The sequence below is a fragment of the Chiloscyllium plagiosum genome, chromosome 34 (genome assembly GCF_004010195.1).
Source record: "Chiloscyllium plagiosum isolate BGI_BamShark_2017 chromosome 34, ASM401019v2, whole genome shotgun sequence".
NCBI classification, from domain to species: domain Eukaryota; kingdom Metazoa; phylum Chordata; class Chondrichthyes; order Orectolobiformes; family Hemiscylliidae; genus Chiloscyllium; species Chiloscyllium plagiosum.
This window is the reverse complement of record NC_057743.1, coordinates 18047411-18073013: the sequence shown is the minus strand read 5'-3', so window position 1 is coordinate 18073013 and position 25603 is coordinate 18047411. Positions and strand designations below refer to the sequence as shown.

Sequence of the window (25603 nt, the reverse complement as noted above, 5' to 3'; positions counted from 1 at the left end):
TGTTGAAAGAAAGAGGCGCAATCTTGACAATAATTCCAAAAGCCTGCTCCAGTTTAAAAAAAAAACCCAGGGACGGAAAGCCTAATGACAAAGAGCACTACTTTCCCAGGAGGAATTCTGGGCGAACATTGCTCTCCTTGGGGTGGAGATGGGTGTATTTGGTAGTGAGGCTAAACTATGAAATAGGGAGAGAGTTTGCCAACTCTCCAGGGTATTTGCCTAAGAATGGTTTCTTTGAATTCATTCACGACATGGGCATCTCTGGCTAGTCCCCCATTTAGGCCAGAAGGGTGTAGGAGCAGAATTAGGCCATTCATCCCATCAAATCTACTCTGCCATTCGAACATGGGGGACAAATTTCTTAACCCCATTCTCCTGCCCTCTCCCTGGAAGCCATAATCACCTTATGAGTCAAGCACCTATCTAACTTTCTTTCAAATGACTCGGCCTCCACACCCCTTTGTGGCAATGAGTTCCACAGATTCTCTACCCTCTGGCTGAAGAAATTCCTCCTTATCTCAGTTGTCAAAGGTCATTTTTTCTCTCTGAGGCTGTGCAGCACCCCCCTCCAATTTATTATCAATTCCTAATCACCATCTGGGTGAAGGATTAAGTGTCAACCACAGTTTGGAGTCACATAAAAACCAGACCCCCTAAAGATGGGAGATATCCTTCTCTCAAGGACATTAGTGAATCAGATGGAATTTTATGATGATTAACCATGATTACATGGTCACCAAAAGGCTAATATTTTAACTTCAAATTTTTTAAAAATTGAATTCAGATTTCACCAAATGCCGTGGTGGGATTTAAATCCACATCCCTAGAACGTTAACTTGGGTCTCTGAAATACTCCACCAGTCAGTTTACTTCTTGCCACTGTCTCCCTGATGATAGACCACCAGGCCAGGCAGACCCAGGAAGAAAATAAAAAGAATTAAAACTATTCGGGGATGATTGAGTATTGACAATATCACTGGACTTATAATTCAGGGGGCTAGGCCAATGCTCTGGAGAAAACAAATTAAATCTCACTTCAACAGCGATGGGAATTAATTAGTAAACTGGGAATAAAACACTGGCTTCATTAATAATGACCACAAAACTTCTAATTATTATAAAACACATCAGATTTCCTATTGCCGCACAGGGGAGAAAATCTGCCACCCTAACCTGGTCTAGTCAACATGTGACTTCAAACCTACAGCAAGTCATTGACTCTTAAGCAGTCTCTGAAGCAATCTTACACACCCAGCAGTTGCATCGAACTGCTATAGCTAGCACTATGGCTCAATATGACAGCTCACAGATTCCTTTTCAACGGCAATTAAGGATGGTCAATAAATGTCGAAATCTCAGGAACAACTTTTATTTGTGTTTAATATGTGGTAACCTTCGCTTATTAAAATGAGACTGACGTTAAGGTAAGGAGGCTTTTAGATTGGCAGAGAGGAATCATCCTCTCTGGTTATTACTCGGCACTTTCCAATTGGCAAGGCGGTGCTGAAATTCAGAGTACTGTATGCATAGAGGTCATGGGAGTACATCCAGCTACAGCTGGCAACCTTAGCCAGTGGGATTGTGGTGGATGCAATTTATATGGACTACAGGAAAACCATTTACCAGGTACCACTAAGGAGATTATTTGTGAAGTTGAAGAGAGTGATAATTAGGGGATGGGTAGCTAATTATATTAAAAACTGTTAGAAAGGTCAAAAATAACAGAAGGTCTAACAAGAGCATTTTCTCAGATTGGTTAGAAGTAGGTAACAGTATTCCCATGGAGTTAATTCTGTGACCACTTAATTTCACTGCAACCATCAATGATTTAAAAATAAGGCAGAGAAAAACAGTCTATATAGTTGCAGACTAAACTAAAATAATATTTATAATCAGGTTTTGGTAAGATGGCAGAATGGTCTAAAAGTGGTAGATGGAATTCAACAATTTAATATAAGTAAATATGTTCTTTTTTAATTCCAATGCAGTATTTTACTTTGGAGGAGGAGGAACTAGGCCATAAGGAAGAGATTTAAGGACTTTGATTGATGTCATTAAAAGCAGTAACTGCTGGAGGTAAACAATGGAATGCTGAGTTTTCCGGTACAAAATATGAAATCTAAAAGGTGAGATGGAATGGTGAATCATTCAGGCACTACAGTAATGGGAGATATGTGCGTAGATAATAGGCATGACATTCAGGAAGTAGAGAGGCTACATGGCAGATTTCTCCAGCAGGCTGCCAGGAATGAGGAGGTACAAGTCACAACACAAGTGTGAAAAGCTGCAGGCAGGTTTCATCAGAACAAATGAGATTACTTGAAAGAGGTGTTTAAAATTTATGAAGGGTGGGGAACAGAGTAGATGTAACAGCCAGTTTACATGTCTAAAATGAGAGAACATAGATAAAAGATTAAACTTAAGAGAACAGGATACATTTTCTTTGCACAGAGGTTGTGAGGTTCTGAAGCTCAAGGTGGGAGTTAGTGATAGAGGGAGATATGTTGGTATTTAAGTATTTTGATTGGATAGGTGATTCAGAGAGGTGTAGGGAGATGGGAACAGAGCAGATATGGTATTAACTGCTGCTTCTGTGCACAATGGATAATACAAAACAAAGGGATTGAGTCAAAGGGATTGCTTTGTGGAGTGGTTTCCTTCTAAATCCTATGAATCCTTACCCTGTCCTTATCCGACTTTCAGTTTTGAAGGGGAAGGGTGGCTCTAAAAACACTAGTCGTAACTCAATAGAGTCTGGAGATTAAATTTGCATGACTCAGTTTTCAGAGCTCTAAACCCACCCCAGGAGCTGATTGTGAAATCAGGGCTGACAATCCTGAGGGAGTAATGCACTGCCAGAGCTGCTGGCCTGTGTGAGACATTAAACCAAGGCATCTTCTGTCCTTTCAGGTGACCATTAATGGCACTTCTCTCAAGGAAGACACAGGAGAGTTACCCCTGGTCAATATTCATCCCTCAGTCAACTCAAAAAAACCCAGATTATTTGTTGTTATTGTTTTGATGTGAGTCTGCAGTATGCAAATTGCCTGTTGCATTTCCTACAGTCCAGCTATGACTACACTTCAAACAGGACTTCATCTGACTGCAAACGATGGCTGTGAAAGGCACTATATAAATGCAAATCTTTTTTCCCTGGGTTGTCGTGCTCAATTCCAGTTTGGATATCTCAGAGACAGGGGGGTGTGTCCCTTTGAGCAGTTAAACTGATATGACAATCCTAAAGCATATCTCTTTCCCCTATGCCTGGCTGGCTGCATATTTTCCTGGATCAAACAGTGTGTTGAAACTGGCTGCTTCCAGACCTGTGATCACATCTCCCATTGTTAAAGAGATCCCCTGATAAATAATCACTAAACAATAATCTATATCCCTACCCTACATGGCTGATTACCAGATCTAATCTCACGACAAACGTAATCACTTTTATTGCAAACTATGCATCAGAAGAAGAGCAACGTTCAATTGTTCTGAGCGGCAGTGATTGTCAGGGGACATTACCAAGAAACGATTAAAGCAATTACCGCTTGAATTGATAGAGCACCTTCAATGTCAAAATGAAAGTCCCAGACTGGGCAGATGCTGAGTTAAAGGAGGAGAATTTCGGAAGGATGAACACAAGCTTGGGCAGAGGTAAAAACAGAAATTGCTGGAAACGCTCAACAGGTCTGGCAGATCTATGGAGAGAGATTAGAGTTAATGTTTCGGGTGAAGTGATGCTTCCTCAGAACCACTCTGAGGCAGGCTGACTGGACCCGAAATATTAATTTCAATTTCTCTCCGGCAATTTCTAATTTCCAGCATTGGCAGTTCTTTCGCTTAGGCCGGGGGTTGGGCTGTTTGAAAATGGATCTTAAAGGTGGAGAGATAATGGAATTTAAGGAGAGAATTTAAAAGCATGTGATCCAAGGAGATGACCAATGGAAGAGGGGTAGATCTACATGAGGTCAATGTCAGAGGGATTGTAAGTCTGGGGAAGGATAACTGTGATGGACCCATTAAAGGAGTTAAACACAGAGTTTAGGATTTTACACTTGAGGCACTGGGAGCCAGTGTAAATGCATAAGGTCGGAGACGTCTGGTGAACATTGTCAGTGCCTTCACCGGATTGTTTTAGTTTCAATGTACTTGGATTACTTTGTTAAGTGTTTCCTGGCAGACCATTCTCTCGGGCAGCTGGACACCAGGTTGGAACAGAGTTCCTGGATAGAGACTGGAGCTGATTGACAAACCAGGGGCTCATCATGATCCAGTCACAAGAACTATATTCATGTACTGTCTTCAGAGTCAGTGAGGGATGGTTCACTGGTGTCGATCAGCCAGAATTCAAGTGTCCAGGAGTTGCAATGTTTTTTATGTGCATTATTTGTATTTGTTAAAACATCACTGTAAAACAAAATTACAAATCAGGATGGCAAAAGTGACTTGGTAACCACGCTGACTGTTTCTGCACATCACCCATCACAGGCAGGTAATGGACCCTTAACCGACCATGGGAAGGGCTGATGAAGTCATTAATCACCTCTGCCAAGACTGTTTTCATCTGGCACTGCCCCTGTCTCCCTCCACCTCCCTGATTGCAATCACATCCACAGTCCCCTCCCTACCAACCCAACACAATCCACTTATCTGACAACCAGGGACCGAGTCTGCAGCTACCTGCCAGACAGTTGGGTGATTTAGTTGGGATTGGGCAGGAGACTCAGCCCCAGGCTGCAGATGAGGCCTGGCTTTACTTCACTCTGTGAGTTTGTCACCGACCCCCAACACTTCACTCTGCACTTATCACTGAGATAAAACTGAATGTAATGAGACTGACACAGTTTGGTATCGTTGTATTTATACATCTTTTATTTACATGAAGTACTGCTGAAATAACAAAGTAATGAATGCACATTAGACTAGTTAGGTCATAACAAGACAATGTTTCACCAGTACATGAGCAGCTCCATTGGGTCCCTTTATTTGCTCTCTGGATCAGAAAGCCTAAAGGTGCTGGCTCCTGGTGGGCAAGATGCCCTCCAACACCTCCACCTGGCAGCCAGTCCTCACTCCTCGGTTCAGCCAGTGAATGTGGGTAGGTTACTCAGTGCAGGCCTGGCCAAGTCTACCTTCACCCTGTATCCCCACCCAAGAGCTTTGTAGGAGAGGCAAATGGATCAACCGCTGGCTGACATCCACTGAGAACCTACTGTGGCTGAATACCAGGATCTGACTGTGTTGCTCAGTTCCCTACATCAGCAGAACCACTGGGGAGATGCCTTTTAGTTCTTTTTTTAATGTGAATTGTTAAGCACATTCTTAAGACATGTCATCATGGAAATAAAACTTGTCTTCACAAACTGCACAGAGTTAGCACCAAGCTCACCCTCACGATGAAGTGTAGTCGGGGTTAGAATAGATACTATACTATCTATGCTGCTCCAGTCAGGATCTCCCAGTTTAGAGAAAGCAAAGACCAGGGACAGCACATATTCCATTGACACAGAGTCAAGGCTGGTCCTGGAATAGGGGTGGTGAACAGTTAATATCCAACAGAAAGGTTTGAGAGGCTGCATAATATACTCCTGTTGCTCTGATTCCTCTGCTTATTGTGTGTACTGAGTTTGGACTGTATATCAAATCAGGAAGATTTGATGGTGAAATCAATGCATTAGAAATTTCTGTGGTCGTACACAAGACATGGAAGCCCTCAGGATCATTTGCAGTGATTGAATAAAGTTGCCTTTTCTGACCGTATGGGTCAGCGGGATCTTCACTTCCCATTTTAGGAGTCACTTTCCACCGGCATCTCTACTCACAAATGGTGACAAAGTAAACAATTTCGTTTTGATCGCTTTGGGGGTTTCTAATCTGTGTTCTGAGGATTACAAATAGTGATTATGTTCATTTTCTCTTTCAGTAAATCTGAAGCTGGCCTCAACACAAATGGACAAGTCTTGGACTCTCCAAGGATTTAGAATCGCAGAACCTGAGGATCGTGAGAGAGTAGGAGGAGGCCATTCAGCCCAGTGTACCTGGGAGGACTCACTGAATAAGCACTTCATCCAGCAACATACTCCTCCCCGCTCCCCCCCCCAATCTCCAAGACATTACTTCAAACAAAAATCAGAAAACCATCTTTAAAGAAGATTTGGAGATGCCGGTGTTGGACTGGGGTGGACAAAGTTAAAAATCACACAACACCAGGTTATAGTCCAACAGGTTTAATTGGAAGCACTAGCTTTCGGAGCGACGCTCCTTCATCAGATGTTGTGTGCCTTCAACCACCTGATGAAGGAGCAGCGCTCCGAAAGCTAGTGCTTCCAATTAAACCTGTTGGACTATAACCTGGTGTTGTGTGATTTTTAACTTTAAACAAAATGACTTTCAGCAGGCTTGCTGATTATTTGTAAATTGGTTCAAAGTGAGGGGAAAACCATCTGTTTGACTGCTTGACAAATTTGCGGAAAACCATCACTTCCCTTTTTAATTAGTGGGGCAGGCAGGACATCATGAAGATGGGGCAGATTGGCTGGTCAATGAAAAGTGTTTGGGGGTTTGTGGGATTGAGGTGAGGTGACACCTCCATTAACACATGTCCAGGCATCTCGAGTGGCACTGGAGAAACCAGGAGCTGAACGAATATCTTTTTTAAAAAAGATGGAATTGATCCTGTGAGCAAGCAGTGTGAGTGTGACCATGATAGCCAGCAGCAATGGACTGGAGGGAAACCAGCAAAGGCAGAGAAAACGGAGATTTCTGTCAAACATTTCAAATAACATAGTAAGTCAAAATAAAACAAAATCTCTGTGAGTATGTTTAAATTTTTTTTTAAAAAGCATTGCCTTTTTCTATTCAACAAATATTCACAGAATACAAAATAAAATCAGTACAGTTAGTTTAACATTCTTTGATGATTAGAAACAGTTCATGTCGTATCCTTGTTATAGAAGGGCTTAGTGTTGGACTGGTTGCACTATCAAGTACATTAGCCAAGTAGTTCAAACACCAATGTGGAGCAGTCCGTTAGTTTGTCAAGCTGTATTCATACTGAAGAGACTGCACCTTAACGAACAAGTGAACATAATCCCTTGCAGAATGGTTTTCTGTGGGTCTTTCTCTTTTTGCTCTACTCTTTGCTACTGCAGCCTGTTGCTTTCCTGATCAGCCTGGGCGTGAGATTCTCTGAAACTGCTGAACCAAATGTCGCTGTACAACTAGCTGCCAGCTGCTTTGAATCTAACCGTCTCCCAGGGGTAACTTGGTCGCTCACTCTTGCTTGGCTCTCCGTCCCCACGTGCCCAGAAAACAAAAGGGAGCTGAGGTCAAAGTGTCAAACAACTCCCATGATGCCGACTGGTGCGATTATGGATGATGCTCTGAGTGATTTGAGAATCCAGAAACCCTTAGCTGGAACAGGCAAAATTCACTGGCTGAAAGAACTGACCAGGGATGAGGGACTCCCAATATATAGAGAGATCAGTGAAGCTAGGATTCTCTCCTTTGGAGCAGAGAAGGTTCAGATTTATCACAGGGGTTCAAAGTAATGAAGGTTTTCTGAAAGTCAATTGAGAAGAAATTGTTTCCACTAATGAAGGGTTTGATTACCAGCGAACACAAAGTTAACATACAACAACAGATGAGGGGGGTAGAGTAGTGATGAGAAGTTTCTTTAACATGACAAGTTGTTCTGAGCTGGAATGCATTTCCTGAAAGGTCAGTGGAAGCAGATTTGAAGTTGCAAAAGGGAACTGGAAGTATGTTTGAAAAGGAAGAGAATTCCCAGGTTCTGGGGGAAGAGCAGGGTATGGGGACTAAGTGGATAACTCTTTGACACGCTACCATATGTATGACGGGCCAAATGGCCTCATCCTGATTCTGTGAAATCTGACCCACCATCAGGGCACTAACTGGGCTTGGATCTTTCACTAGTTACTGTGTAAAGCTGGGGAGGACTGTTAAACTCTGACCTCAACAGGATAGAATTCACTTTGATGTCGAAGCATTCTAACCTCTTTAAGAACCTCCTGCACCTTCAGACCGTGAGATACAGTGGGAACAAAGGGAACAATGTTTACCAAATACATTGAAACTATTCAATGTTTTGTGGCTGTAGTTCCTCACACAAAGCTCTCTCGCCAGACTCTCTGAGGTCACGCTCTTCAGCGTTTTCTGAGGGTATTTCTGATTTGTTCCACAGTGAAATGTGAGCGGTGGTGAATGTTGTGGGTGTACCATGGGCAACGTGGCTTTCGAACTGATGCTGGGCACCAAGGTTAGAACCTGGGATCTTTCTGGATTGTACTATCTCACTTTTCCTTCTGGAGGAGTCACAGCTTATGATATTCCGATCAGGGCTTAATCCTTGAATTGTCTGAGCCCACAGCCCAGTTGAGACATGTCCCACTTTATGGCAGCCTGGGTTCTGATGCTGTTTCCGGATCAATACCATTAAAGGCTGTATCCTGGCTCAGTTTGACCTGCTGAATCTGGATGGTTCTTGCCAATCAGTAATGCGCTATGTCCAACACTCCCAGGGACAGTCAGGCCCAGCTGTGGAGGGACTCCTTGCAAATGGCAGAATTGAAAGCAGTGTTTCTCAGCCCAGTTCTGGGAAGCCACACCAAAGGGCGATGAAAGCTGCAATCCTAGCGGGAGCACAGCCTCCCCAAGTTCAGCCTGTTATGGACTGACCCTCAGGCTGTTTGCTGAAACGTGGCTTTGTGTAGGAGTTCCTGCGTAACCCACATCAACGCAGAGGCGCAGCGAGGACAAGGGCTCCACTCTCGGCAAGGATAATATTGATGGTTATCACCAAAATAGAAGACTTAACTGGAATGCCTGGCATGGGTGAAACACTTTCATGTAACAAAGAAGAAATTTATTGAAGTAAAAGATTCCCCCATCGATTCCTTCCCTTTCGCCAAATCTGAGGGCAATTTGCCAATGGTGCGTAGTGAAGCTGTTTGGGTTCTGGTGCAGTACTCCAGAGTTAGTTGAAGGTCAGGACTGCTCCATGGATCCCCCATTAAAATGTGGACAACAGGTTGACCGCTGAGGCATACCCCCACCTTTTAGGGAACACAATTGGGAACATTATTAGCACCTCCATCTCAACAAAAGGGACATTGTTTGGACAGTCGTTAGGGTAAGGGCCATGTGCACTTCCTGTGCCCTCCTATGTTCAGTTGAACCCATTCAAGATAAAGACCTTCACCAACAGAAAGCTGGTTTGAGAGTGGAACCAAACCTGCTGGTCCTGAGGCACAGTATAGTGGCGGTGACATGGAGCTCATTCTAATTAGTAAGAGGCAGTTTCTCCTCAGGCTTTCCCAAAATGGCCACCTATAGCCAACTGGAGACAAGGTGAAAAGAGCGAACCTCGTTTATTTGGTTGGAAAGTCCTCCATTTTCCTCCTGATGTTCCGAAGGGGCTGTTGATTTGGAAAAGTATACACTCCTTCCAGCCGTCCCCAGTGCCCAGCTCTGTCCTACACATTAGTAACCTCTATCCCAGGGAAGGTTTGGAGAGAGCTGCATGCTGTACTGGACACTGCCCCCTCGGAGTCTCCCTGTGCATGTGAGGAGTAGGCCTCATGGAAACTGAGATCTTTTCTGCCAAATGTCTTCATTGGTTCCATTGGTCCCTAGGTGTAAAATTTCAAAACAAAAGAAATTTGTCTTTATATAGTGTGACAGCACATTGCACAGAAACATTTGTCAATTCATCGCATAACGTGAGGTTGAAGCATTGTGACTGATATTATGGAGGCAAACACAGCAGCACACTACAAAGTCCCAGAAACAGAATGGAAGAAATGCAGAAACTCAGCAGGTCTGGCAGCATCTGAGGAGAGAGAAACAGCGTGTTTGTTTTGAACTCGTCTATGTACAAGAGGCATAGCGGACTCGAATCATTAACTCAGTTTCTCTCTCCGCAGAGGACTGCAGACCTGCTGAGTTTCCCCAACAGTCTCTTTGTGTGTTTTGGATTTTCAGCATCTGCAGTATTGTGCTTTTATTCGAGAATCGCTGGATAACTGTTTTTGTTTGAGAGAGGAATGAAAAGATGCAGAAATTTGAAGGCAACCCTTCAGCAGGAGGTACAGCTGTCTGCCCATTCACAACACTCAGCCTAGTCCTCACACTGAAAGTGAAAATGACTCTTAAAGATTGCTACAGAGGCCTCACATTTACTTCATCCAATTATCACCAAAATAAATAAACTTTTGTGAGTTTGTGTGGCAAACACTGAAGTATCATTGATGTTTATTCTACCTTTGTACCTCCCTACCTATCTCTGTCTTGATTCACCTATCAACCTTGTCTCCCCATGTACCTAGCAGTCTGTTGTTTACCTATATCCTGTTGTCTATTTATCCACATATCCAGCAGCTTTGAATCTTTTAAGAATGGATTATTGCTGAAGCACAAAATTGTGATGGAGCAGGAGGCCATTTGAATAATTCATGCACTCGTTTGCTGAGCATTTTGACTTAGTGCGAATCTCCTGTAACCCTGCGTATCGTATCTTTTGAAATAATCATCTCATGCCCTCTTGAATGTCTCAATTAACCTGCTACCATTAAACTTCCAGGCAATGTCTGCCAGACTGTTTGCTGTCAGAAACGTTTTTTCGTCACCTCACATTTGCTGGTTTTGAAAACAATTTTATATCTCTGCCCTCTGGTTCTTGATTGTCAAGGAAATGTGGGAGCAATTTCTCTCTATCTACACCATCAAATTAGATTAGATTAGATTAGATTACTTACAGTGTGGAAACAGGCCCTTCGGCCCAACAAGTCCACACCGACCCTCCAAAGAGCAACCCACCCAGACCCATTCCCCTACATTTACCTCTTCACCTAACACTACGGGCAATTTAGCATGGCCAATTCACCTAACCTGTACATTTTTGGACTGTGAGAGGAAACTGGAGCACCCAGAGGAAACCCACGCAGACACAGGGAGAATGTGCAAACTCCACACAGTCAGTCGCCTGAAACCTTCTATTAGATCTCCTCCCAGTCTTCTCTTCTCCAATCTAGCCTCATGCCTGAAGTTTCTCATCCCTGGAACCATTCTTGTAAACCTCTTCTGCTCTCTTTCCAATGTGTTCACATACTTCCTAAACTGTGTGCCCAGAGCTGTACACAATACTAGGATCTAGGTTCAGCGTAGCCTCCCTGTTCTTATACACTATGCCCCTATGGGGTCTAGAATACTGTATGCTCCAAAGCTGCTCTCCCTATCTGTCCTACCACCTTTAATGATGTATGTGCATATATATCCAGGTGTCTCTGCTCCTGCAGACTCTTTAGAGTAGTAATCTTCTTTATGTACCATCTCATAGAATCCCTGCAGTGTGGAAGCAAGCCATTCAGCTGACCTTCTGAAGAGCATCCCAGCCCCCTACCCTATCCCCATAACCCTGCATTTCTCATGGCTAATCCACCTAGCCTGCACATCCCTGGATACTATGGGTCGTTTAGCATGGCCAATCCACCGAACCTGCACATCTTTGGACAGTGGGAGGAAACCCACACAGACACAGGGAGAACGTGCAAACTCCGCACAGACAGTTGTCAGGGGCTGGAATTGAGCTTGAGTCTGAGACAGCGGCGCTAACCACTGAGCCGCCATACCATCCAAGTTGTTTCTAACAAGATGAGTTCCCTCACACTTCTTCATATTGAACTCCATCTGCCCCCTAATTGCCCCATCCACCAACTTGTCAATGTCCTTTTGAAGTTCTCTAACATCGTCATCACAATGTGAAATGTACTCAGTCTTGGTGATCGGTCCCTGCTGACCATGGGATATCATTGGTCAATTGGTTCGCATCAATCCTCCAATTATCTCAGAAACCCAGAGGGTATGTTACATTCCTACACCCCCCCCCAACCCTCCTACCCTGACCCCACAGACTCTATATCACTTTCATTTCCCAAACTCTGCATCCAGTCCCTCTCTGCATCCTTCACAATGGATTGTGTATCCCTCTCTTGCAACTGACTCCCTAACCCGATATAAAAGAAGCCAATTCAGATCTCTTTGCCCAACTGAACAAATGCTGGTGACTTGCCGGGGGACCAAAAAATATTCATCCATGAAACAAACAGAATACAGAGCAATTGCTCCCGCTCATGTTTTCCCCAATATTCCAGTATACGGGGTGCTAACACAGGCTGTCATACCTTTCTATTGGGCACTCCAACTTTCTATTCCATTGACCTGGATGGGACTGGGACATAATGAGTGGGACCTACCAGCCTCCAGAAAGGACCCCATGGGAGGAAGGTGGTCTGATCGCCCACAAATAGGATGGGATTAAAGAAAAATAGGTACGTTCTCTAACCAATGAGGACTTCCTTGAGTTGGAGGGGCAATCTGGTAATACCTGTGGTTGGATGATTTTTTTACTGTGGTCCTTGGCAAGGGGTTGCCACCAGAGCATCAATACAATACAATGCTAAATGTGCAGGCCTTCAGGCACCCCCAGGAACAACAACACTGTATATTGAAAAAACAGCCTTAACACTGTACGATATCTTCAGGCGCTTCAAGCCGTGTTATCAGTTAAAATTGGACACTGGGCCATGTGTGAGAGACCAAAAGAGAGGAAGATATAGAGCAGCATTTTAAAGAGGAAGAGAGAGAGGTAGACAGGCAGAAGGCTTTGCAGAAGATATTCTTTAGCTCAGGCCTGACGCAGCTAAAGGCATGGTTTTTGATTGTGGGCTGATGGAAACAGGGGATGTGCAAGAGGCCAAAGTTGGAGATGCAGAGTTTGGGACTTTATTGGAGGAAGTGAGTGAGTGGTGTTCTGTATCGGGCATGATGCCAGTCTAAACTGGCAGGATCGGACCCTGCATAGATTGGTAGGATAGGACCAGCCTGGTCCTTGTGACTCCAGTAATCACATACCCTGGCACAGCTCACAGTTTCGGCTCACAAATGAAGAATGGCCACTTTGGTGAGATACCAGAGGATGCCTGGCACCAGTGGGATTTGATACCAGGATGAATCAGTGCCTTCAGGAAAATGGGTGGCATAAAATTAGTGCATTATTAAATTCAATGACAACCCTTTTGCCACATCATTTAAACTTCCTTTGTTTACGTGCATGAGTAAATGAATTGCACCATAATCACCGAAGCTGTGAAATTCTGCCATGTACTTGGTGATTTTCAGCTCTAGGTTGAAGAAGGCTTCTGGGAGCTCTAGCCTCTCTGTACTCACCCTTCCTGTTCTGTATTTTCTGCTGGGCTCATCCTCTGCGTATTCTAGAACATGATCCCCAATGTGATTATGTCTCATGAGTGAGCCCTGCTGTACATAACATAGCTGCCCCAATCTCTCACTTTCCTGTATCAATTCATGCCTGCAAATGAGAAACAGGTCATTTTAATGGAGCTCACACCATAACTGAATGAGTTAGTCAATGTGTAGGCCTCGTGCCAAAATACAGGCCCCACAGAGTACTACAACGCAGCAACACCCAGTATAGGCCTTACATCACAGAACAGGCCCATCACCAACACTAGACTTCCCATTATGTCTCTCAGATACTGGGTGTTTCCAGTGCATCTTTCCAATGCATCTCCTCAAGCCACAATCTCCATTACTTAGACAATCACCATGTGCAAATACTATTGCTTTCAAGTTCACTTAAGTTACAGACATGCTGACTTGGAAATTTGCTGTTTGTGTGTTCAAATCCTACAACTTCCAACACAATAAAGCACCACACACACATGGATTATAGCATTTTAAGGCCGACTTGCACATTGTCAATTATTGGTAATTAGGGATGAGCACAAATGCTGACCTTATTAGTGCTGCCTATGTCCTATGGATTTAAAAACATTCTCTTAAGTGTTTCCCATAACATGAAACACATTGCTGTGATTATATGTTCAAGGGGCCAAGTGGGCAGCCATTTTGCACTCACTCAACCAGGAAGTGAGAAGAACAGCCAGCTAATCTTTGTCTTGCTGATCTTAAAAGAGCTGAACTAAAGAGTTTAGAATCTTCCCTGGATACTTGTAGATCTCCTGTGGCTTTGCTGATTGTCTTTGATAAGGACAGGAAACAGGGATATTGTACTATCTATTCTTTCATCAATTCATCCCCTTGTGTTCTGTCTCATAAAGGGAAGTCTTGTGTTCTGATGCTTCACTCTGTTCTGTTCCTGGGATGCACACCGAGACAAACATTGCCTGCGCCTGGAGGACCATCAACTCAGTGGGAGGCGCTCTTTGATCTGCCCAACCTTTTGGCTTCCAAAGCAAAGATGTTGACCCAAACTGAGTGTTACAGACTGGCAAATTGCAAAGTCCAGGACAATGTGCGGAGGGACACACTAAAACTTGGTCAGTTGCTGCCAAGGTGCAGTGGGGGAGGACCACCATCTTTCTGTCAAAATTAAATGGAGGTCTGTTCAGTTATTGGACCCTCTCAGTGCCCTCAATTATATGTAAATATTGTCTTGTATAATTAAAATCACCTTGGGCTTGTTTATTCTCCATATGTAGTGATTATACAGAATTGAACTGCTCTACCGAACAGGTATGTACATAAAGATTTTTTTATGAATCAGGTATATTTTTGAAATAAAAGAAAACAAACCAGCCCAAGGCATTTTACATTAACCCCCAAGCCAGAGATGAGCTTGGTCAAAGAAGTAGGCCTCAGGAAACATCAGAAAGGAACAGAGGTAGACTGGAGAGGTTCCAGGTGAGAATTCCAGATAATTCCAGAGTTAATGGTATGACTGCAGTCTGTGCAATGGAGGAAATCGTGGGCCTAGAGCAGACCTCAGTTGGAGGAGTTAGGGGACTGGAGCAGGTTATAGAAATAAGATCGGGGCAACCAATGGATGGATTTGCATATGTGGATGACAATCGTAAAGTGGAGATGTTGGCAGGTTGGAATTGTGGGGTGTAGTTTATCATGGTGATAGAGGGTATGGGGGTGTGGTGTGTCATGATGATGGAGGATATAGGGATGTGGTGTGTCATGGTGATGGAGGGTATGGGGTGTGGTGTGTCATGGTGATGGAGGGTATGGGAGTGTGATCTGTCATGGTGATAGAGGGTATGGGAGTGTGGTGTGTCATGGTGATGGAGGGTATGGGGATGTGGTGTGTCATGGTGATGGAGGGTATGGGGATGTGGTGTGTCATGGTGATGGAGGGTATGGGGATGTGGTGTGTCATGGTGATGGAGGGTATGGGGATGTGGTGTGTCATGGTGATGGAGGGTATGGGGATGTGGTGTGTCATGGTGATGGAGGGTATGGGGATGTGGTGTGTCATGGTGATGGAGGGTATGGGGATGTGGTGTGTCATGGTGATGGAGGGTATGGGGATGTGGTGTGTCATGGTGATGGAGGGTATGGGGATGTGGTGTGTCATGGTGATGGAGGGTATGGGGATGTGGTGTGTCATGGTGATGGAGGGTATGGGGATGTGGTGTGTCATGGTGATGGAGGGTATGGGGATGTGGTGTGTCATGGTGATGGAGGGTATGGGGATGTGGTGTGTCATGGTGATGGAGGGTATGGGGATGTGGTGTGTCATGGTGATGGAGGGTATGGGGATGTGGTGTGTCATGGTGATGGAGGGTATGGGGATGTGGTGTGTCATGGTGATGGAGGGTATGGGGATGTGGTGTGTCATGGTGATGGAGGGTATGGGGATGTGGTGTGTCATGGTGATGGAGGGTATGGGGATGTGGTGTGTCATGGTGATGGAGGGTATGGGGATGTGGTGTGTCATGGTGATGGAGGGTATGGGGATGTGGTGTGTCATGGTGATGGAGGGTATGGGGATGTGGTGTGTCATGGTGATGGAGGGTATGGGGATGTGGTGTGTCATGGTGATGGAGGGTATGGGGATGTGGTGTGTCATGGTGATGGAGGGTATGGGGATGTGGTGTGTCATGGTGATGGAGGGTATGGGGATGTGGTGTGTCATGGTGATGGAGGGTATGGGGATGTGGTGTGTCATGGTGATGGAGGGTATGGGGATGTGGTGTGTCATGGTGATGGAGGGTATGGGGATGTGGTGTGTCATGGTGATGGAGGGTATGGGGATGTGGTGTGTCATGGTGATGGAGGGTATGGGGATGTGGTGTGTCATGGTGATGGAGGGTATGGGGATGTGGTGTGTCATGGTGATGGAGGGTATGGGGATGTGGTGTGTCATGGTGATGGAGGGTATGGGGATGTGGTGTGTCATGGTGATGGAGGGTATGGGGATGTGGTGTGTCATGGTGATGGAGGGTATGGGGATGTGGTGTGTCATGGTGATGGAGGGTATGGGGATGTGGTGTGTCATGGTGATGGAGGGTATGGGGATGTGGTGTGTCATGGTGATGGAGGGTATGGGGATGTGGTGTGTCATGGTGATGGAGGGTATGGGGATGTGGTGTGTCATGGTGATGGAGGGTATGGGGATGTGGTGTGTCATGGTGATGGAGGGTATGGGGATGTGGTGTGTCATGGTGATGGAGGGTATGGGGATGTGGTGTGTCATGGTGATGGAGGGTATGGGGATGTGGTGTGTCATGGTGATGGAGGGTATGGGGATGTGGTGTGTCATGGTGATGGAGGGTATGGGGATGTGGTGTGTCATGGTGATGGAGGGTATGGGGATGTGGTGTGTCATGGTGATGGAGGGTATGGGGATGTGGTGTGTCATGGTGATGGAGGGTATGGGGATGTGGTGTGTCATGGTGATGGAGGGTATGGGGATGTGGTGTGTCATGGTGATGGAGGGTATGGGGATGTGGTGTGTCATGGTGATGGAGGGTATGGGGATGTGGTGTGTCATGGTGATGGAGGGTATGGGGATGTGGTGTGTCATGGTGATGGAGGGTATGGGGATGTGGTGTGTCATGGTGATGGAGGGTATGGGGATGTGGTGTGTCATGGTGATGGAGGGTATGGGGATGTGGTGTGTCATGGTGATGGAGGGTATGGGGATGTGGTGTGTCATGGTGATGGAGGGTATGGGGATGTGGTGTGTCATGGTGATGGAGGGTATGGGGATGTGGTGTGTCATGGTGATGGAGGGTATGGGGATGTGGTGTGTCATGGTGATGGAGGGTATGGGGATGTGGTGTGTCATGGTGATGGAGGGTATGGGGATGTGGTGTGTCATGGTGATGGAGGGTATGGGGATGTGGTGTGTCATGGTGATGGAGGGTATGGGGATGTGGTGTGTCATGGTGATGGAGGGTATGGGGATGTGGTGTGTCATGGTGATGGAGGGTATGGGGATGTGGTGTGTCATGGTGATGGAGGGTATGGGGATGTGGTGTGTCATGGTGATGGAGGGTATGGGGATGTGGTGTGTCATGGTGATGGAGGGTATGGGGATGTGGTGTGTCATGGTGATGGAGGGTATGGGGATGTGGTGTGTCATGGTGATGGAGGGTATGGGGATGTGGTGTGTCATGGTGATGGAGGGTATGGGGATGTGGTGTGTCATGGTGATGGAGGGTATGGGGATGTGGTGTGTCATGGTGATGGAGGGTATGGGGATGTGGTGTGTCATGGTGATGGAGGGTATGGGGATGTGGTGTGTCATGGTGATGGAGGGTATGGGGATGTGGTGTGTCATGGTGATGGAGGGTATGGGGATGTGGTGTGTCATGGTGATGGAGGGTATGGGGATGTGGTGTGTCATGGTGATGGAGGGTATGGGGATGTGGTGTGTCATGGTGATGGAGGGTATGGGGATGTGGTGTGTCATGGTGATGGAGGGTATGGGGATGTGGTGTGTCATGGTGATGGAGGGTATGGGGATGTGGTGTGTCATGGTGATGGAGGGTATGGGGATGTGGTGTGTCATGGTGATGGAGGGTATGGGGATGTGGTGTGTCATGGTGATGGAGGGTATGGGGATGTGGTGTGTCATGGTGATGGAGGGTATGGGGATGTGGTGTGTCATGGTGATGGAGGGTATGGGGATGTGGTGTGTCATGGTGATGGAGGGTATGGGGATGTGGTGTGTCATGGTGATGGAGGGTATGGGGATGTGGTGTGTCATGGTGATGGAGGGTATGGGGATGTGGTGTGTCATGGTGATGGAGGGTATGGGGATGTGGTGTGTCATGGTGATGGAGGGTATGGGGATGTGGTGTGTCATGGTGATGGAGGGTATGGGGATGTGGTGTGTCATGGTGATGGAGGGTATGGGGATGTGGTGTGTCATGGTGATGGAGGGTATGGGGATGTGGTGTGTCATGGTGATGGAGGGTATGGGGATGTGGTGTGTCATGGTGATGGAGGGTATGGGGATGTGGTGTGTCATGGTGATGGAGGGTATGGGGATGTGGTGTGTCATGGTGATGGAGGGTATGGGGATGTGGTGTGTCATGGTGATGGAGGGTATGGGGATGTGGTGTGTCATGGTGATGGAGGGTATGGGGATGTGGTGTGTCATGGTGATGGGGGTATGGGGGATGTGGTGTGTCATGGTGATGGAGGATATGGGGGTGTGGTGTGTCATGGTGATGGAGGGTATGGGGATGTGGTGTGTCATGGTGATGGAGGGTATGGGGATGTGGTGTGTCATGGTGATGGAGGGTTTGTGGGTAGGAAGCTGAGTGCATGGATAAGAAAAAGATAAGAACATTTTGGTACAGCCTGAGGGAGTGCCCAGAGGAGTGAGACAGACTAGATCACGAGATATTAGAGTGACTAATGGGAGATTTGAATTCAGAAGGGCATGTCTGAAACATGGTTTTTGCATAAATATTAACTCTAAGGAGGCTCCTGGGTCTGATAACCCGGTGGTGTTAATTACTTTTGCTTGAATCTATGCCAATGATTAACCTGACAGGAAAACAGGAATCAAGGCTTTAGAATGTGTCGTCATTGAGAACATGCCCTCAGCCTATGGAAGGATTTTGAACATTAAAACATTAGCTCATCATAAATTTAATGTTTTCTAAGAGGCAGAAGAGAGAACACTCAAAAGATTACACCGATACTTGGAGTATTTACAGCTTGGCGGTGTGTTGTATGACAGGCCATTTATTTAATAGGAGAATGAGTTGAAGGAAAAGCAGCAGATACAAGGGCCCCTTGGGAAACAGGATGTGGCTGTGTTATCATGGCTGAAATTGAGCAAGAATTAGTCGATTTGAAAATCAATAGCCACAATCACTAATACCACTGCTCGCTGCTTCTGCCTGTTAGAGTTGACAATCATTGCTCTGGAGTGTCTTGGAATGGAATGTTAACTCCTTCGACACTGCCCAGGAGAACAATTATAAAGGCATTCGAAACAATAATACCTTTTCTCTATCCCTTTTAACACTTTTAGTTCTCACTGATTGGAAATTGGAATGGGGGCAAATTTAACTCTGCAAGATAGGCCAAACACATCCCAAGAGTTGGGATTCCTGAGTAACATTCAGCCTCATGTATGACCTCGCAACAGAATCACAGATCTCAGGATGTTTGTCTTACATTTATGTCACTTACAGGCACCTGACCACCACACACCTCCCTGCCACTGAGATTGAAATCGTGTGGATATCTGAGGTGTCAATCATCACCAACCCCACCCACCATCACCTCACACCTTGCCAGGAAGATAAACCGAACCAAATTAATCGGAGGAACAGAGGGTGGACAGCCTGCCAAGGGAGAACTGCAAAATCAAACAATTTTATTCTCTTGCCTCCTCACAAGTTCACAGCCTGGTGATGAATTGGTAACATAATGCTTCCACTGATTCCCATGTTCACAAAACACCAATGGTTGGGAGAGAAGGTTAGGTGAGCTCCCATTGGCTAGGTGAGAAAGTTTAGGTGAACCCCCATTGGCTAGGTGAGAATGAGGTGAGCTCCCATTGGCTAGGTGAGAAGGTTAGGTGAACTCCCATTTGCTAGGTGAGAATGTTAGGTGAGCCCCTATTGGCTAGGTGAGATGGTTAGGTGAACTCCCATTGGCTAGGTGAGAAATTTGAGTGCGCTCCCATTGGCTAGGTGAGAAGGTTAGGTGAACTCCCATTTGCTAGGTGAGAATGTTAGGTGAGCTCCTATTGGCTAGGTGAAATGGTTAGGTGAACTCCCATTGGCTAGGTGAGAAATTTGAGTGTGCTCCCATTGGCTAGGTGAGAAGGTTAGGTGAACTCCCATTGGCTAGTTGAGAAGGTTAGGTGAGCTCCCATTGGCTAGGTGAGAAAGTTTAGGTGAACCCCCATTGGCTAGGTGAGAATGAGGTGAGCTCCCATTGGCTAGGTGAGAAGGTTAGGTGAACTCCCATTTGCTAGGTGAGAATGTTAGGTGAGTTCCTATTGGCTAGGTGAGATGGTTAGGTTAACTCCCATTGGCTAGGTGAGAAATTTGAGTGCGCTCCCATTGGCTAGGTGAGAAGGTTAGGTGAACTCCCATTGGCTAGTTGAGAAGGTTAGGTGAGCTCCCATTGGCTAGGTGTGAAGGTTAGGTGAACTCCCATTGGCTAGGTGAGAATATTCTGTGAACTCCCATTGGCTAGAGGTGAAGGTTAGGCATGATACCATTGGCTAGGTGAGAAGGTTAGGTGAACTCCCATTGGCTAGGTGAGAATATTCTGTGAACTCCCATTGGCTAGATGTGAAGGTTAGGCACAATATCATTGGCTCGGTGTGAATGTTATGTGAGCTCCTACTGGGTGGGTGAAAAGGTTAGGCACACTCTCAGGTTTGGGCTGTTTCAAGTTCTCTGACCTTCCACCCACCACCCCAAAACCTACTCACATTTTAAACAGTTAGTGCACCAACATGTGATTAAGTGGAAACACAAAGCTGCAATGTAAACCTTTGATAAGGGTTAATAAAGGGGTTTTTAAAAAAAACCTTTAATGCAATTTTGATGTCACTGGCAAGATCAGCATGTTTGCCCACCCCAAACTATCCCAATGAACTGAGTGGCTTCCTCAGCCATTTATGAGCGCAGTTAAGAATCAAATGTGTTGCTTTGAGTCTGGAGTCATGTGTAGGCTAGTAGAGGTACAGGTAACAGATTTCCTTCCCTGAAGGTCATTAAGGAACCATGATTTGTAGATGCCGGTGTTGGACTGGGGTCACAACACCAGGTTATAGTCCAACAGGTTTAATTGGAAGCATTAGCTTTCGGAGTGCTGCTCCTTGATTAGGTAGTTGTGGAGTATAAGATCATAGGACACAGAATTTATAGCAAAAGTTTACAGTGTGATGTAACTGAAAATATATATTGAAAACGACCTGGATTGTTTAAGTCTCTCATAGTTTAGAATGACCACGTGGGTTTCAGTTCTTTCGCATGTAAATCCCAGAACTTCTTTAAAGTTACATTCTCAAGTGAGCTTTGAATATGAGGATGAGCACTTTGCCAAGACCTTCCCCAAACTTCCACTTCTCACCTTTAAACAACCACCAAATCTCAAACAGATCATTGTTCGTAGCGAGCTGCCCGGCTCTCAGGACAACTCCATACAACCCTGTCACGGTAGACGCTGCAACACGTGTCAGAGTGTGGACATGGATACCACCATTACACGTGGGGACACCTCCCACCATGTATGTGGCAGGTACTCATGTGACTCAGCCAATGTTGCCTATCTCATATGCTGCAGGCAAGGATGCCCTGAGGCATGGTATATTTGTGAGATTGAGCAGAGGCTACGGCAACGGATGAATGGACACCGCAAAACAATCAACAGATTGTTCCCTCCCAGTCAGAGAAGACTTCAGCGGTCTGGGACATTCGACCTCGGACCTTTGGGTGACAATTCTCCAAGGCAGACTACAGGACAGGCAACAGCGCAAAGTGGCCGAGCAGAGGCTGATAGCCAAGTTCAGTGCCTATAGGGAGGGCCTCAACTGGGACCTTGGGTTCATGTCACACTACACACACGGACACACACACAGACACACACACACACACACACACATAACACACACATAAACACAGACACACATGCCTACAGACCCATACACTCATGCAGACCCTCTTTCACACGCTCACACATACACTCCCACACTCACACACACCCTCTTCAGACTTATACCCCGGCAGGTGGGACTAGATTGGGTTGGGATATCTAGTCTGCATGGACAAGTTGGACTGAAGGGTCTGTTTCCATGCTGTACATCTCTATGACTCTACGATGAGGTTTGTACATCAACTGTCAGTCAACATTGGTTTATTGTTTGAAAATTAAAGGCAATGTTTGATTTTAATCCCAATTCTCTTGATCTTTATGAGTTTGTCTCTTCATTGATGAGGTGGTGGGTGGGCATTACTACCAATAATGGGAAAAATACCTCCAGGAAAGCTTTCAGTACAGTTGGCAACAGTCCTGCCTTTAACCACCGTTGAAAGCTCTTCCTACTTAGGAAGATTAACAAGTAATAAGGAGCAAACTCCAAAATGTAAGGAAGCTGTGTGGTATATGAGGTGGGAAAAAGAAGGGCTTTTCAACATTTAATGGACAAGGCACCAAATAGATTCACATTTAATGCAGAACCAGAGACCCACAATCCCCAACTCCCATCCCGCCCTGAAACTGGGCTCTGTGGTATGTATGCCATTGGTCATTGCTTGTGATTAGCCAGAAGAAAAGTTCCAATCTCGAATAAAACAAAGAACTGCAGATGATGGAAATTTGAAACAAATCCAGAAATAGCTGGAGAAACTCAGCAGGTCTGGCAGCAACTGTGGAGAAAAGGCAGAGAAAGAAAAAGGGCCATTGGACCCAGTATGTTAATTCTGTTTCCCTCTCTACAGATGCTGCCAGACTTGCTGAGTTTCTCCAGCAATTTCTGTTTTTGCTCCAAGCTCTTCAATTGTACAAAGTGTAACCTGGAGGAAGGTGCGCATCGCAGTGGGATGCGATATGATTAGGGTTAGGGTTATCACCAGGTAACCCACACATGAGGAATGGACATTAGTTGAAACTTTATTGCTGGAACAGCACAGCAGGTCAGGCAGCATCCAGGGAACAGGAGATTCGACGTTTCGGGCACAGGCCCTTCTTCAGGAATGGACATTAGCCCAGGACACAGAGCTCCCCAAGGCCTGAGAGTTCTGTTTGATTTTCCAAGGCGCTCTCCTTTCTTGCTGATGTCACGCAATGCGAGTGAGGGGACAATGGGATCTGTGTCAATGGTTTTCTAACTCACTAAGCAGAATTTCCACAGATGAGTTACAAGCTTTTGGGACTTTGAATCCCAAATGTCATTTCAGGCACAGCACTCCAGTGCAGTGTAAAGCAAGTGCTACATTCTAAACAGACTGTCTTTTGCAGGATTTCTTGAATCAGAGCACCTTGTACACTTGTACGAATTAAAGAGGAGGCGACCCTGACCTCATCCTGGCAATTTTCCTGACTCAACCAAAACTGATATTCCTCAGAACGGACGAAGAGCCACCAGACCTGAAACGTTAACTCTGATTTCTCTTCGCAGATGCTGCCAGACTTGCTGCGCTTTTCCAGCAACTTCTGTTTTCTGTTTCTGATTTACAGCATCTGCAGCTCTTTTGGTTTTTAACTGATATTTTATCTTTATCGGCATGTGACATGTAATTCCGGATAGATGCTGCAATAAGGACCACATTTCAAACCAATCATTTTTTTAAAAAAATTGTGATATAAGCATTGATGGCTTGGCCAGTATTTATTGTCCATTCCTAATAGCCCTTGAGAAGATGGTGGGTAGCAGTCCGATGGAACTGCTGCTGTCCATGTTGTGTTTGGGGGAGGTTACATTGTGAGTTGGAGGATTTTGATTCAGCAACATTGATATAATTTCAAATATGATATTTATCTTTTTACTTTGCCTTTTGTTTTGCTGACTTATGGTCATTCTGTGTATTGTTGTAACGTAACTTTTTATCTTCATTTCTCTATTTTGTAACTAAGGACTGTACTTAGGTATCTTTGTACCTGAAATGGTGCTGTAAGTGGCAACTTATAAACTTTTCATTGTACTCTTTTGAGTACATATAACAATAAAGCTACTGAAAACACCAAACGCTGGAGATCTGAGTTTCAAACACTGCGGCACATCCAGGAGGGCGGGAGTTACCTGGACACTTTGTTTCAGGAGGCAGTCATACCTGATAGATTAAGTAATTCAAATTCAGTCAGTGATCAGGAACAACAAGGTGTGACTGTAAGTGAGGGAGGTTGGGGGATTCTGAGTTCAGGAGTGGAGGAACCTCAGCCCTTGACCTTGTCCAACAGGTATGAGAGTTTTGCTCCCTGTATGGGTGAGGGAAAGGGCTGCGGACAGGATGAGCCAGCTGACCATGGCACCATGGTGCAGAAGGCCATTCAAGAGGGGGGAGGGGGAGCAAAAAGACAAGTGGTTGTTATAGGGGATTCTATAATTAGGGGGACAGATAGTATTCTTTGCGAGCCGGATCGGGAGTCCCGCATAGTGTGTAGCCTGTCCGGGGCCAGGGTGCAGGACATCTCCGACGGCTTGAAAGGAAACTGGAGCAGGAGGGAGGGGATCCAGCTGTTGTGGTCCACATTGGGACGAACAACAAAGGCAATGCTAGGGTGGAGGACCTGTTTGGAGATTATCAAGCACTAAGAAGGAAATTGATGAACAGGTCCTCAAGGGTCATAATCTCTGGCTTACTGCCTGAGCTCAATGCCAATTGGTATCGGGATAAGAAAGTTAGGGAATTAAACACATGGCTAAGGGATTGGTGTGGGAAAGAGGGATTCCATTTCATGGGGCATTAGCATCAGCATTGGAACCGGGGGGATCTGTACCTTTGGGACCCTGAACCATTCTGAAACCAGTGTTCTAGTGAAAAAGATAAATCGGGTGGTCACTAGAACTTTAAACTTGTGAGTTGGGGGGAAGGGAAAGGGAAAGCGACCAGGGGGTATGGAGTTAAATGGAAAGATAAGCAGCATGACAGCATGTGTGCAGGTGGGTTTAAGTTCGAGGCAGACTAGGAATGCAGCGACAAGGAAGGAGAACTTAGGATATCTTATGATTTCCAATATTTCTAATAATGATAAGAAAATTAGCATTAAGGCACTTTGAATGCCATAGTATTTGTAACAAAGTTGATGAGTTAATGGCACAAATCCTCATGAATGATTATGATGTGGTTGGCATCAAAGAGATGTGGTTGCGGGGGGTCCAGGACTGGTAGTTAAACATCCAAGGATTTACAACTTATTGAAAAAAACAGGGAAGTGGGCAGAGGGGGCGGACTTGCCTTATTAGTTAAGAATGAGATTAAATCTATGGTACTGGTGTTTACCAAATGGGTCTCAACACTGTATAGTGATCCCAAAGCAGTTGTGATTACCAATGGATTAGGCTCGGATAGCTTCAGTGTGGATAGGGGCTGCCATCAGGGATGTCCTCTCTCGCCATTGCAATTTACGCTAATAATTGAGCCACTAGCAGAAGCTATACGGGCTGACCCTAATATAACGGCCCCGAGGATTGGTATAGGTAAACATAAAATTACCCTTTATGCAGATGATGTTCTTCTATTTCTCAGTAATCCCCTGATGTCTGTGCCTCGCTTAATCCAAGTTATTAATACATTTAGTGCATTCTCAGGCTATAAAATTAATTTTTCAAAAT

The 25603-nt window shown here is 45.5% G+C and overlaps 1 protein-coding gene across 5 annotated transcripts in view; it reads right to left on the bottom strand.

Annotated features, from left to right (window-relative positions):
- Positions 1–6336: 6336 nt before the first annotated feature.
- LOC122540243 (kazrin-like) overlaps positions 6337–25603 on the bottom strand; it is a 317978-nt gene continuing 298711 nt past the window's right edge. For 4 of the 5 annotated variants that reach the window (XM_043675660.1, XM_043675657.1, XM_043675658.1 and 1 more), the window contains 2 exons: positions 13243–13384; positions 6337–9647 (listed from right to left, as the gene is read on the bottom strand). In XM_043675660.1, coding sequence (XP_043531595.1) covers positions 9492–9647; positions 13243–13384 — 298 coding nt within the window. In that variant the 3' untranslated portion in view covers positions 6337–9491. The remainder of the gene's footprint in view (positions 9648–13242; positions 13385–25603) is intronic. The other variant, XM_043675659.1, reaches the window with a different exon arrangement.